The sequence below is a fragment of the Ahaetulla prasina genome, chromosome 5, assembly GCF_028640845.1.
Source record: "Ahaetulla prasina isolate Xishuangbanna chromosome 5, ASM2864084v1, whole genome shotgun sequence".
Lineage (NCBI taxonomy): Eukaryota > Metazoa > Chordata > Lepidosauria > Squamata > Colubridae > Ahaetulla > Ahaetulla prasina.
The window spans coordinates 18,904,171-18,916,981 of NC_080543.1; the positions used below are offsets into that span (position 1 = coordinate 18,904,171).

General features: G+C 41.6%; 1 protein-coding gene across 1 annotated transcript in view; it reads left to right on the forward strand.

Moving 5' to 3' along the window:
• CNTN5 (contactin 5) overlaps positions 1–12,326 on the forward strand; it is a 927,011-nt gene extending 914,685 nt beyond the window's left edge. The window contains exons 22-25 of the mRNA XM_058185575.1: positions 3,469–3,655; positions 4,293–4,402; positions 9,643–9,811; positions 10,523–12,326. Of these exons, the coding sequence (XP_058041558.1) occupies positions 3,469–3,655; positions 4,293–4,402; positions 9,643–9,811; positions 10,523–10,626 (570 nt within the window). The 3' untranslated portion in view covers positions 10,627–12,326. The remainder of the gene's footprint in view (positions 1–3,468; positions 3,656–4,292; positions 4,403–9,642; positions 9,812–10,522) is intronic.
• Positions 12,327–12,811: the final 485 nt, after the last annotated feature.

A 12,811-nucleotide genomic window follows, 5' to 3' on the forward strand; every position in this document is an offset into this window, starting at 1 on the left:
TTTTCCTGCGGCTTTTTTCCAAACTTTTTTTTGCTCTCCAAGCTTGCTCCCTTTCACCTGAAAAATTGTTGTTGCACTTTGACTGATTACAGGTAGTCCTTGACTTACGACCATAACTGAGTCCAAAATTTCTGCTGTTAAGTGAGTTTTGCCTCATTTTCTGACCTTTCTTGCCACAGTTGTTAAGTGAATCACTGTGGTGAATAAATTAGTAACTCAGTTGTTAAGTGAATCTGGCTTCCCCTTTATTTTTGCTTGTCAGAAGGTTGCAAAAGGTGATCACATGACCTTGAGATACAGCAATATGAACTGGTTGCCAAGCATCACATAATCATGGGGACGATGCAAAGGTCCTAATTGTGAAAAATGGTCATAAGTCACTTTTTTCAGTGCTGTTGTAACTTTGAACTGTCACTAAATGAACTGTTGTAAGTTGAAGACTACCTGCATAGAAGCATTCTTAAGAGTGGCATTGATTTTGTTTTTACGCAACCCACATAACAAGGAGCATGGCTTGAGAGACCATCTCACTTCACTGGGATTGGCCCATCCCACTCGTGTCAGCAAAGGAGGCATGCTGTGGGTCCCGACAACCAGATTATTCCAACTGGTGAGGTCCAAGAGGAGGGCCTTCTCTGATGTTGCGCCTGCCCATCTTGAACATCTCCCCTCCCCCCGCGCGATGTTAGGTTGGCCTCAACCCTTATATCCTTTCAAAGGGCCTTAAGATCTAGCTCTGCTAGTTGGCTTCTCAAGGGTTGCCATAAAGAAGATGGGGGAGTCAAGGTATTCTCCAAAGGACCTGAAGGCAGGGCAAGAATGGATAGAAACTGATCAATGAGAGAACCTAGAACTAAGGAGAAATTTCCTGAAAGTTGGAACAATTAATCAGTGGAACAACTTGCCTCCAGAAGTTGTGAATGCTCCAACACTGGAAGTTTTTAAGAAGAGATTGGACAATGATTTGTCTGAAATGGTTTGGGTTTCCTGCCTGAACAACAGTTGGACTAGAACAGTGATGGCAAACCTGTGGCATGCATGCCAGAAGTGGCACACAGAGCCCTCTCTGTGGGCACACATGCTGTCGCCCCAGCTCTGTTTCAGGTCTCTGCCATGCATGGGTGCATGCCTCCTGCTGGCCAGCTGGTCTTCAGGTCTCTGCTGTACATGCATGGGTGGCACGCGCGCATGCGCCCATGCCTTGCAGTTTGGGCACACGCACGCACTTTGGGCACTTAGTGCCTAAAATGGTCACCATCACTGGACTAGAAGAACTCCAAGGGCCCTTCCAACTCTGCTTTCTATTCTATTGTAGATTCCTATCCAGGTTGATTTGACAGAGGGCACTACGTGTCCCTGGACTTATGCTGGCCAAGCAAAGTAGGGGGATGTTTTGCTTTTGCTCTTCTCTATGGTCTTTTCCTTTGTTTGAATAAGAGACAATCAACATCAGATCCAAGACTGGCAAAGGGATACTAGACCAGGGCATCTTTGAAAACAGGCAGTTCTTGAAGTTGCAATTTGAATATGTCTGGAGAACATCAAATTAAGTTGGAATAAAAGAATGTGAGACCCGCTGAATTCCTATAAGATTAGGGGTGTCCACAAGAGGGGCAAAAAAAACCCTGCAACTGCACAGTCAAACCCTCCATTTTTGAAGTGTGCTGCACATGTGCTACATGTAAAGAAAGGAGCATCATAGCCACTTCTCACCGTTTTTCATCCCCTAGCCATCTTGACTTTTTTTATTTGAGCTGAGCTCTCAGTGTCAGCTTCTATGTGGTTTCCTTGGTCACATTATTGGAATGGTTTCCATTACCCTCTTCTCAATAATTTAAATATCCAACAAAGACTAGTCTAGAAGTGGTGTAGGTAGAGACATAGATAATTCAATGACGGGTGGTATTGAATGCATACGATAGGAGTAATTTTAGGCTCACACTAAAATAAGAATGTTTCTTGTTGCTCTCCACAGACATGGAGACGAACCCTGCATAACATCTAGTACAAAGAGCGTAGCTGCCCTGAATGAATTACAAAGGAACTGTTCTGTATTCATACGTTGCAGGTCTATAATCCCAAGAGTAGGAGAAGCTCAGAAAAGGCATACTGACAGCCAGACTTGTAAACATCAAAAACTATTTCGGCTTTGTGTGGAAAGGAAGAGAAGGTATTCCAGAGAGAGGAGTTTTTTCCCCTGAATTACACTTAACAGAAACCAGTTCCTCTCAGAGTAACACAAATCAAATCCTTTCCCCTTCTCTCTGTCCCTCAGCGATGCTGGTTCAGTATGATTAGACCACTGCAATGTTTCCTCAGGTGTTCTGTCATCTCCAATTCATTATATGGATGAAGAGTTTCCTCTTCTGTGCACTATGGTTGACAGAGAAGGAAATATTGTTTCTGTCATTTCCTCACTGAATTCAGTCAAAGAGGACTAAGGATGAATAGTTGATTTCTTTGAAGACCTACCCGTGTGGGCTACCCTTGAGACTTTGAATTTGCTTTGGAATTCCTGACTGCACTCATTCTGGTCCACCCCTATTTACTGGCTACCTACTGTATGCAGGAGGCAGCAGCTAAAGCAGGATAAATGACAGGAATAGCAGACTGTAGAAGGCAATCTGGAGAAGAAGAGTAGGATGAGGCAATGCTTAGAGTGATGAGCTTAAAAAAATTGCAGTTTTGTGTCATCACTCAGTTTACTTGGCAGTCTAGGATTAACTATTGCCTAGCTAAATAGGAAGCAAGCCCCACATTCACTAGCACTGACCGTGTTACGTAGTTGGGTAGGTTGGAATGTAGTCTGGGATCCCAAGGGGAGGGGCTGCTTCCCAGAGCTAAAGAGGCAGCAGTGCTTAGAAAGTTTGGTAGGCAGAAGAGGGTCAAAATGGCCACTCCTGCAGTTCATGTAGGAAGATAGATTATTATAGATAGATAGATAGATAGATAGATAGATAGATAGATAGATAGATAGATAGATAGATAGATAGATAGATAGATAGATAGATGAGGGAGGGAGGGAGGGAGGGAGGGAGGGAGGGAGGGAATGGGAATGGGAATGGGAATGGGAATGAGAAAAATCCTGTGGTCTGCAATTTGCCTCTGGAAATCCATTACTGGTGTGAACGGTGTAGGAGTAGGAATGGATTTCCAGAGCAAAAATTGCAGACTACAGGAACCCTAACCCTGAGGACACAGATAAACTTCCAAATGCTTCAATGACCCTCTAAAATTAACGGGCTATCTGCAAGGAATGTAAATCCTTCCCTTCCCCATTATCCTATCAGAGCTGAAGAAGCTTCTTGGATGAGAAGAGAGACGTCTTCAAAAGGAAAAAACAAGAAAGTCCAGTTGCCTCCTGAAAAAGGCACCTTTGGGATAGACTATAAATAGTAAGAGTAACCCTAAGTGCAAAGGAGCATTTTACAAATGATCTCTACTCAACCCATTGTCTTTCATTGGCAGGTTGGCTACTGGAAAGATATGGAACAAGAAGAAGCGGCAGAGAAGGCCAGGTCAGAAGGGAATGAGTCCTCTGTCATTCTCACAGGGCTAGAAGGCTACACCCTGTACCACCTGAGAGTGAAGGCATACAACTCCGCAGGCTATGGACCACCAAGCAACATTGTCCATGTGGCCACTAAGAAATCTCGTAGGCTACTAATCTTTGCCTTCCAATTCTCCTTTCTCTCTCTCTTTGCTTTAGCTACATACTAAATAACGAGACCAAGAAAATGACTCTTGGCTTGTTGTTAGCATAATCCATAATCCAGCAGGTTCTGAAGAACCGGTAGTGGAAATTTTGAGTAGTTCGGAGAACCGGCAAATACCACCTCTGGCTGGTCCCAGGGAATGGTGGGAATGGAGATTTTGCAATATCCTTTCCCAGGAGTGGGGAGGGAATGGGGATTTTGCAGTATTCTTCCTCTGCAATGCCCACAAGCCACCAAGCCACACCACACCCGCCAAGCCACACCCACAGAACCAGTAGCAAAAAAAATTGAATTCCACCACTGCCATAATCCCATTTCAAGGGACACGAATTCTAAAAAAAAAATAGTATAGTTATTATTGTTATTCGTGAGCGACAAAGAATTATCTTTCTGGAAAACAAAGCTAAATATTTCTTTTTAACCCGCAACAGCAAAATGAAACATAACGATTCATCAGTAGCTGTTAAGTTTGGAGCAAGGGGTTATATTTTCTTCTTGCCTTCCCCTTCCCGCAGCTTTTGGAAAAAAAAATACTTCAAAATCCTCTAACACGTTTTTTTCCCATTTTTTTTTCAGCACCTAGTCAAGCACCAAACATTATGTGGGTTCAAGATGGTGCCCATGTTTCCCTTGGATGGGACCCTGTAAAGCCTTTAGCTAATGAGTCAGACGTCATGGGATATAAGGTCTGTTTATCCCAGATTAACTATCTCCCTCTCTGGTTTTCCTTCATCCTTTTCTTTTGTTTCTGTGATAATGATGAACATGCAGTAATGCTTAACACTCACCGCAGCATCACCAAAACTATTTCGCATTCAAGGTGTTTTGGAAGAATGAATGCCCAGAAAACTACTGGAATTGCAACAGATGGGAATGGTCATGGGGGCACGAGAATAGAGACAAGCTAAATGAATGTGGGGCACGGTGGCCTAGGGATTAAGATTCTGGACTTGTTGACCTGAAGGATTGGCATTTCAAGACTCAAGGATGGGATGAGTTCCCATACTTGCCCCAGCTCTTGCTAACCTAGCTGTTCGAAACCATGTGTATGCAAGTAGATAAATAGGTACTACTTCTGTGGGAAGGTAACTGTCAACTCGCAAAGCATTTCTAGTCTGCTTTTGAGTTGCCATGGGCTGAAAGGAGGGAGAACTGACGGAGCAGTTCGAGAGCCATGTGCAACAACAACACATTCTACGCATACTTTCTTCCAAGGTTGGATCTCAGATTACCAGAGCTGACTTGTGAGGCATGTTTTCTACAGCCCGCAAAAGTGCCTCATTGGAGAATGTGATTTATGACATAGCCTGAGGAAGCAGGTGGGGGGAAATAGCGTCAGAGTTGAGCCATAAATTACCTGCGGCAAAGTTGACTACACTTGGGAAGTTGCTGACATTTTGTTCCTAATAAACAACTGGATTTCTTCTGAAACTTGGCTTGAGGCTCATGAATTAATTAGGGCATCTGTCAGAACTCTGACAGCAACAGCATTCTGTACACCTCGACATATAGTCGTGCCAGTCACATGACCATGACCATGCTGGCTCCCTAAGTTAGGAAACAGAGATGAGCGCTGCAGAGGTGGGATTCACCCTACCAGTTCGCAAATGGGAGCACATGCCTGTGCACTATCGCTTCGCTTGCACGCGCCACCTCTGCGCATGTGCACGGCCTTCTGCGCATGCGCAGTAGTCACACATTATGTCCAGACAGGTGGGCAGAGCCTTCCCAAGTTGCCGCTACCAGTTCGCGCAATCCAGCTGAATCCCACCATTGGAGTGCTGCCCTTTTAGATCAGATGTGACTGGACATTTAAATAAGGGAAGCCTTACCTTTTTTTTAATGTATGAATGTGAAGGCCAGCCCCAGAAAAACTCTAAAAAAATACTTCCGAATTGATTCTGAATGGAAAAAAAATGTAAATGTTGTGAACAAAGTCTAGTATTAACATTTTGTGATCAGGAAATATATGTTTTTGTGATTCTATTTTAGAGCCTCTAAACTTTTGGGACTGGTGGGTAGCTTTAGAATTTTGAAAACATCTCACAAGAACTCCCATAAAATTGTTCCAATCAGCAGAGGTGACCAGTCAAAAAAACTTCTACTTTATCAAAACATGCCTCCCAGCAGCCTCTTTGGTCACACAAAATGTTATCTGTCTCCTCAACTTTCTGCTATTTTATTTCTGGGCAAGTTGTGGAGCAACCTTCTATTTTTATTTTCACTGAATATCTCACCATGTTTAGTGGGACTTTGGTGGGAAGCATTCTCAGAAATAAACACGTGACTCTAGCAAGTGCCGCTGCATGTTGTTTTGATTTTTTTTTACACCCCTTGTTTTTAATTGAATACATCTAAATTAGATGAGACAAGAGTTCCAGGGTAGTGAAAGGCACCACACTGAAGATCTTCCTTTGTCAGTTTCGATGTCCTTCCCCATTGTATTTCTAGTTTTATTGACAACTACCAGTTAGGGCAGAGTCTCCTTTATGATATAACCTGACTGACATCTAAGAAAAATATTATATCTTAAATTTAATCAAGAGTTTAATACTGGATTTTTGTTCAATGATTACCAAAAAAGATACAAATATGAAAATGGACTTCTTCCTCCATTGGTTTACTCAGGATATTTTCATTTAAAACCTATTGCAAAACCCATATTTTGGCAACTTCAATCAATCTACATGCATCAAAACTTTGATTTCTGTTAAGAAAACATGGGGACTCAATCCTATTCTCTACTCTTTCTTCCCTTGAACAACTCATGTCCATCAATATCTCAGTGTCTAACTAATCCTATCCTCCCAATGCAGACAACTTTCATTGAAACACAGACTTCAAACAAAGCAGCAACTTTTACTTGAGGGAAGAGACTAAAACTGAATGGAATTTGTGACTATATTTTGCATAGACTGATCCTCAACCAGGGACTATAAACAGGGCAGTATGTGCTGCTTGATGCGGTTAACACTACCCCATCTGGCTATTAATTGAAGCAGACTGCAGCAAAAGCCCTACCAACACTTCAATTTGACAATATTTGCAGTAGGATTTAAGGAAATGCAGAAGCACGGGATGCCATCAAAATTAATATTTTTTTTATAGAGCAGAAGTGCAAACATAGAGATTTGTTATTATTGTGTTGGGGATATCCAGCAATCTGTGCTCAAAACATCTGTTCATTTTTTTTTTAAAAAATGAGTCTTTTGTAAGATTTCAACTTCCTTGGATTGCTGTAAATGATTATTGGGGAACATTTAAAATATTACCGTGTTTCCCAGAAAATAAGACCCTGTCTTATATTTTTTTGAACCCTGAAATAAGCGCTTGGCCTTATAGCCATGCGCTCAAAAGCCTTATTATCAGGGGATGTCTTATCTGGGGGAAACGGTGTTTTTATATATTCGCCAAGTCGCCAAGACACTTCCAATTTTACGCGGGAGAAAACCCAAATAACCAAAGACCTACATACAAACACCCACGAAAACCTCAGAAAACAAATATATATATATGTAGATCTTTGGTTATTCGGGTTTTCTCCCGCGTAAAATTGGAAGTGTCTTGGCGACGTTTCGACGAAGTCTCATTCGTCATCTTCAGGCTTCAGCTTCGTGCTTCTGGGAGCAATGTGTGATTGCAGCTGTTTCTTCCTTTTTAACTGCTAGTGGGGGTTTGAACTGATTGGGTGGGAGCATGGCTGTGATCTGATTGGATGGGGGTTTTTTTGTGCTCAATTTTACGCAGGAGAAAACCCGAATAACCAAAGACCTACCTATATATATATATATATATATATATATATATATATATATATATATATATATATATATATATATATATTCAGTCTTATTGGTTGATTTATCCTTTTATTTTCTGACACTTCCGTTAAAATATTTGGAGAGGAGAAAGTATTTTTTTTTCCTTCTGGGACCATTGTTTTTCTTTAATTTCCAAGGCAGAAGAGGCATAGTGGTGATAGGGTGAGCAGGGGTGGGCTGCTGGAGGTTCGCGGGGGTTTGGGAGAACCTCTAGCTAAGATTCTGTACAGTTCAGAGAACATCCAAATCCCACTCCTGACTGGCCCTGCCCACCCTGCCCCTCCCAGGAGTCCCCATGCGGTCTGTTTTGGATGCAGGTAAGTGCAGGACATGCGCAGAGGCTCAGGGAGGGCGAAAAACGGGCCTACTGAAAGTTTGGGGACACCTCAAGGAAAGCCTCCGTAGACAAGACAAAAACACCCCCCTCCCACCATGGTGCAGGAGGCCGACTAGGCCACGCCCACCATGGCCACATCCACCCAACGATCAGGCAGAGAACCCCTTGCTAAAAAATTTGGATTAAGCTAAAAACCAATTTGTTTATTTGCTTTGCTTCAGAGTCTGGGCTGGGTTAAGCAATATTGAAGGGAAAAGCCCTTTAGAAACCACACATATCTGTTTGGCTTTTTTATTTGCTTTTTTAAAAACCTGGAAAATTGTGCCACTGAACGTTAGTGGTACAAGTATGAGGTATATGAAATCATTAAAAACAAAAAAAGGTGCCAAGCCTTCTATTGAAGAATTGCAATGCATTCTTATTAGAATGTATCGTAAGTTATATATTTGGTTATGTATCTTCTCCTGAGTTTCCCTTTTTTATTTCATTCTGCCTCATGCCCTTTCTTATTTGACACCTGTTATTTCAGTGATGTTCAATAGAGGGCAGATATTATATTCATCAGCACATTTATTTTCCAAATTAAATAGGACATATATAGGATGTTTCTCACGTGCTCCTTGCATCCATCCCAAATTGTTGTCTATAGAACAGTGTTTTTTTAAACCTGACAGTTTTAAGATGCGTGGACTTCAATTCTCAGAATTCTGCATGCTGGTTGGGGAATTCTGGGAGTTGAAGTCTCGCATCTCAAAGTTGCCAAGTTCAAAAAACACTTCTGTAGACATTTTCAAATTCATAACAACCGTATGTTTCAAGGCCTGAGAAAGCATGAAAGCAAAAATTGACATTCCCTCCCCCCCTCTCTCTTTTTTTTTTTTTTTGGCAAAGAGAATAGTTCATGGGTGATGGAATTTTATCTCTTCTTTCTGTTGTATTTGCTTTTATCTCTCAGCAACTAGGCTCAAAGAAACACTACAACAATTACTGCTGCAGCCAAACCAAGCTAAGGAATAAAATAATCCTAATAACGAATCCTGTTCTAATCCAATTCCATAATTACTGGGTTGTTTTTTTAAATGTGCAGCTTCATGTCCATATTTTTCTTTTGCTTTCAAGACTTACCGCTTAATCCTACACTGTAAACTACAACCACAGCCAAAATGGAAAGTGTCTGGTTTCAAAACAGCAGAATAGAATAGAATAGAATAGAATAGAATAGAATAGAATAGAATAGATGTTGCAAGGGACCTTGGAGGTCTTCTAGTCCAACCTCTTACTTAGGCAGGAAACCTTACACCATTTCAGACAAATGGTTGTCCAATCTCTTCTTAAAAACTTCCAGTGTTGGAGCATTCACAATTTCTGGAGGCAAGTCGTTCCACTAGTTAATTGTCCTCACTGTCAGGAAATTTCTCCTTATTTCTAAGTTTCTTCTCTCCTTGATTGGACAAGCGGTTGGACAACCACTTGTCTAGAATTCTATAGGGTTTTCCTGCCTGAGCAGGGGGTTGGACTAGAAGACCTCCAAGGTCCCTTCCAGTTTCGTTACTCTGTTATTGGTGTATATTATATATTGTTTCCCTGAAGTGCTCCCTTCCAGCTCTGTTATTCTGTTATAGAACTCGTATGAAGTCACTAAAAGAGACCCTTCCTTAGTCAAATAAATTCTAAATTACTTAGTATTTATTCTGTTGCTGCTTTCCTGAATTTGAGTTAGATACTAATTGAATGCTAGAGTTCTACCATTCTCCCTGTTCTCCGACAGGTCTTGCTTAGGCAAGAAGGACACAGCAACAGCCAAGTAATTGAAACACAGAAAACATCTGCAGTGGTGCTTCTCCCTGACGTAGGTGTCTACATCATAGAAGTCTGCGCAGTGAGTGAAGGAGGAGATGGCACCCCAAGCAGCCAAATCAGGATACCATCTTTTTCAGGTAAGGCGATTGCCACAATTAGGCTCTGAGTACTTACATTCTTAATCTGCCACCATGCTTAGCTCTTATAAAATGCTGGGCTATCAAACTGAATTCTCTGTGTATTTCTACTAATGACCAATCAGATTTAATATACTGTTAATACAGTAAGTTTAGGTCAGGGGTGTCAAACTCGGGGTGTCACGTTGTCGTCACGTGACGTACCGTGACTTTTTTTCCCCTTCACTAAACCGGGGGTGGACGTGGCGTGGCGTGATGCATCCGGCCCGAAACTTCTTTATATACAATAATATAAAACATGATGCATGTATACAATACCCATGCAGCTCTTGCAACGTGGTAGAGAGAAGAAGCAAATAGCAAGCACTCTCAAGCAAAGACCAACGAACTCTCACACAGCACTGAACAGTTAAGCTAAGCCCAAGGCTCCAAGCTATCCCACATGGCTCACACAACAAATCCTGTGTCTCAATCACCAAACAGCTCCCATTGGCTGACTTGCTACTATGGCTATTCCAGTTCATAAATTCTTATACACTAATATCACTTTTGTAAATATGTTACTGTATTTTGATGTTCTCAGTAAACCACCCTGAACCTGTCTGATTCAGAGACAGAAGAATATAATAAATGAATACGATCCAGAATACCATTTCCAAAATGTTACAGTAATTAGTTCTTTTTCTTTTTCTATTGTTTCAATCCCACCAGGTGGAAAAGTCACCAATTCTCAATCCAGGCTAAATGCTTTTACCACTTCTTCATCAACTGTAACATTTCTATTGGTATTGATGGTCCCTTCGACGTCATGGTAAAGGAAGAAGATAGAAATCTTTTCTCATTTCTCTGGTTGCGTTAACATGATAACACCAACGGATGGAGTTCTACGACCATGGAGAAAGCAGAAGGCTAATTATCAAAGGAATCTCAAAGGTGCTTTTTCAAAAGGCAACCGGACTGGGTTTGTGGTTTTTTTTTTCCTGAGGAAGAAGAAAAAGACGTTTCGCTTCTCATCCAAGAAGCTTCATTGGTTCTTGGATGAGAAGCAAAATATCTTCTTTTTCTTCCTCAGGGGGAAAAAAAAAAATAGCCCATTTGCCTTTTGAAAAAGCACCTTTGAGACAACGATGACCTGGTTGACTGAAAATCTCCACAGACCTATCAAAGGAATGTTTCAGAAATGCATCTTCTGCATTAGGAAGAATATTGAAGGAAATAACACAAAAATAACCCACCAGGTGTCTTCTCTTTGGTTTCCATAAATGTCGTCTTTGGGGGGAGGGGATGTTTTTGCCCGATAGAAAATATGCAGATTCTTTGATATAAACTTTTGTAAACGAATGGGAATTACGTCCAATTTTATTTACCTTTTTAATTGTTTGTATATTAGCTAGCCTCAAATCTTATACCCTTAATAAATTAAATGACTGGAACAGTGCATCCATTTTGTTTGCACTGATAAGGATTTTAACAATTTTAAGAAGAAGAAAAATAAATATTTGGATTCTAGTGAATTATCCCTCCCCTTCTCAGAAGGCTGAGTTTTGTTTTACTTTTTTTTACTTATCGAGAGAAAAATGCCATGATGAGACCCGGTTTCAAAAATGACCATAGCTAATGTTGCCTTTAAGGGGATAAAAATCATATAATTACGATCTTTGGTATGGTATGGTAATTTTTCTTCTGTTTTCTTCTCCGTTTGTATTCTCCGTGCACATCATAAACCACTTTTCCAGATCCATGCAAACCTGAAGCATATTGAACTGAGACTAAAACCGAGGCCTCTCATTTTGTACTAGATATTGTCCACTAACAATAAGGGAGGAAAAAAAATGGCTTATTTTTAATAGCATAACTGTACATGATAGGGAGCGCAGGTGATCCTGAAATCATTGTTGGACACTGAATCCGAGTCTTCAGCAATTGCTAACTGCAAGTACGAAATTAATGAAGAGAGACAAAGCTGTCTTCCCCCAAACAGCTTTCTGTCTTTAGACCTTTATTTTTGTAGTTCCTTTTTGTATGGTACTGTACTGTCTATATTTGGTGATTTAGCAAAATGGTATCAATAAGCATTTCAAGATTGGAACAATGTGGTGTTGCCTAGATTGTCCTTAATAATGAATGAAGGACATTTTTTTTAATGTCCAAAAATGAAAAGGAATATCGTTGGGCAAACGCTTTTAAGGTTCATAGGCTTAAGACTCAAAGCCTTTAACCTTTCCATATCCAAGGCCTAGCTCCAAAACAGTCTGTAGTAGTGTAGTGTTGCATCAACTTTTAGTTCTTATCATCATCATCATCTCCTCCTCCTCCTCTTTCTCGTCTCCTCCTTCTCCTCCTCTCCCTCCTTTCTCTTCTCCTTGTCCTCCTCCTTCTCTTCCTCCTCCTTCTCTTCCTCTCCTCCTCCTCCTCCACCACCTCCTCCCGCTTCCTCCTTTTTCTCTTCTCCTCCTCCTCTTCCTCCTCCTCCTTCTTTTTCTCTCCTCCTCCTCTTCCTCTTCCTCCTCTTCTCCTCTTCCTCCGCTTCCTCTTCCTCCCCTTCTCCTCCTCCCCCTCTTCCCCCTCCTCCTCTTCCTCTTCCTCTTTTTTTTCTCCTCCCCCCCTTTCTCTTCCTCCTCCTCCTCTTTCTCTCCTCCTCCTCCCCCTCCTCTTCCTTCCCTTTCCCTCTCCTCTTCTTCCTCCTCTTCCTCCTCTTTCTTTTCTCCTCTTCCTTCCTCCTCTTTCTTTTCTCCTCTTCCTCTTCCTCCTCTTCTCCTCCTCCTCCTCTTCCTCCTCTTGCTCTTTCTTTTCTCCTCTTCCTCTTCCTCCTCTTCTCCTCCTCCTCTTCCTCTTCCTCCTCTTTCTCTCCTCTGCTTCCTCTTCCTCTTCTTCCTCCTCTTCCTTCCCTTTCCCTCTCCTCCTCCTCTTCCTCTTCTTCCTCTTCTTCTTCCTCTTCCTTCTCCTCTTCCTCCTCCTCCACCTGTGCATGTTATTTTCTCATGTTCTCATTTGCAACTA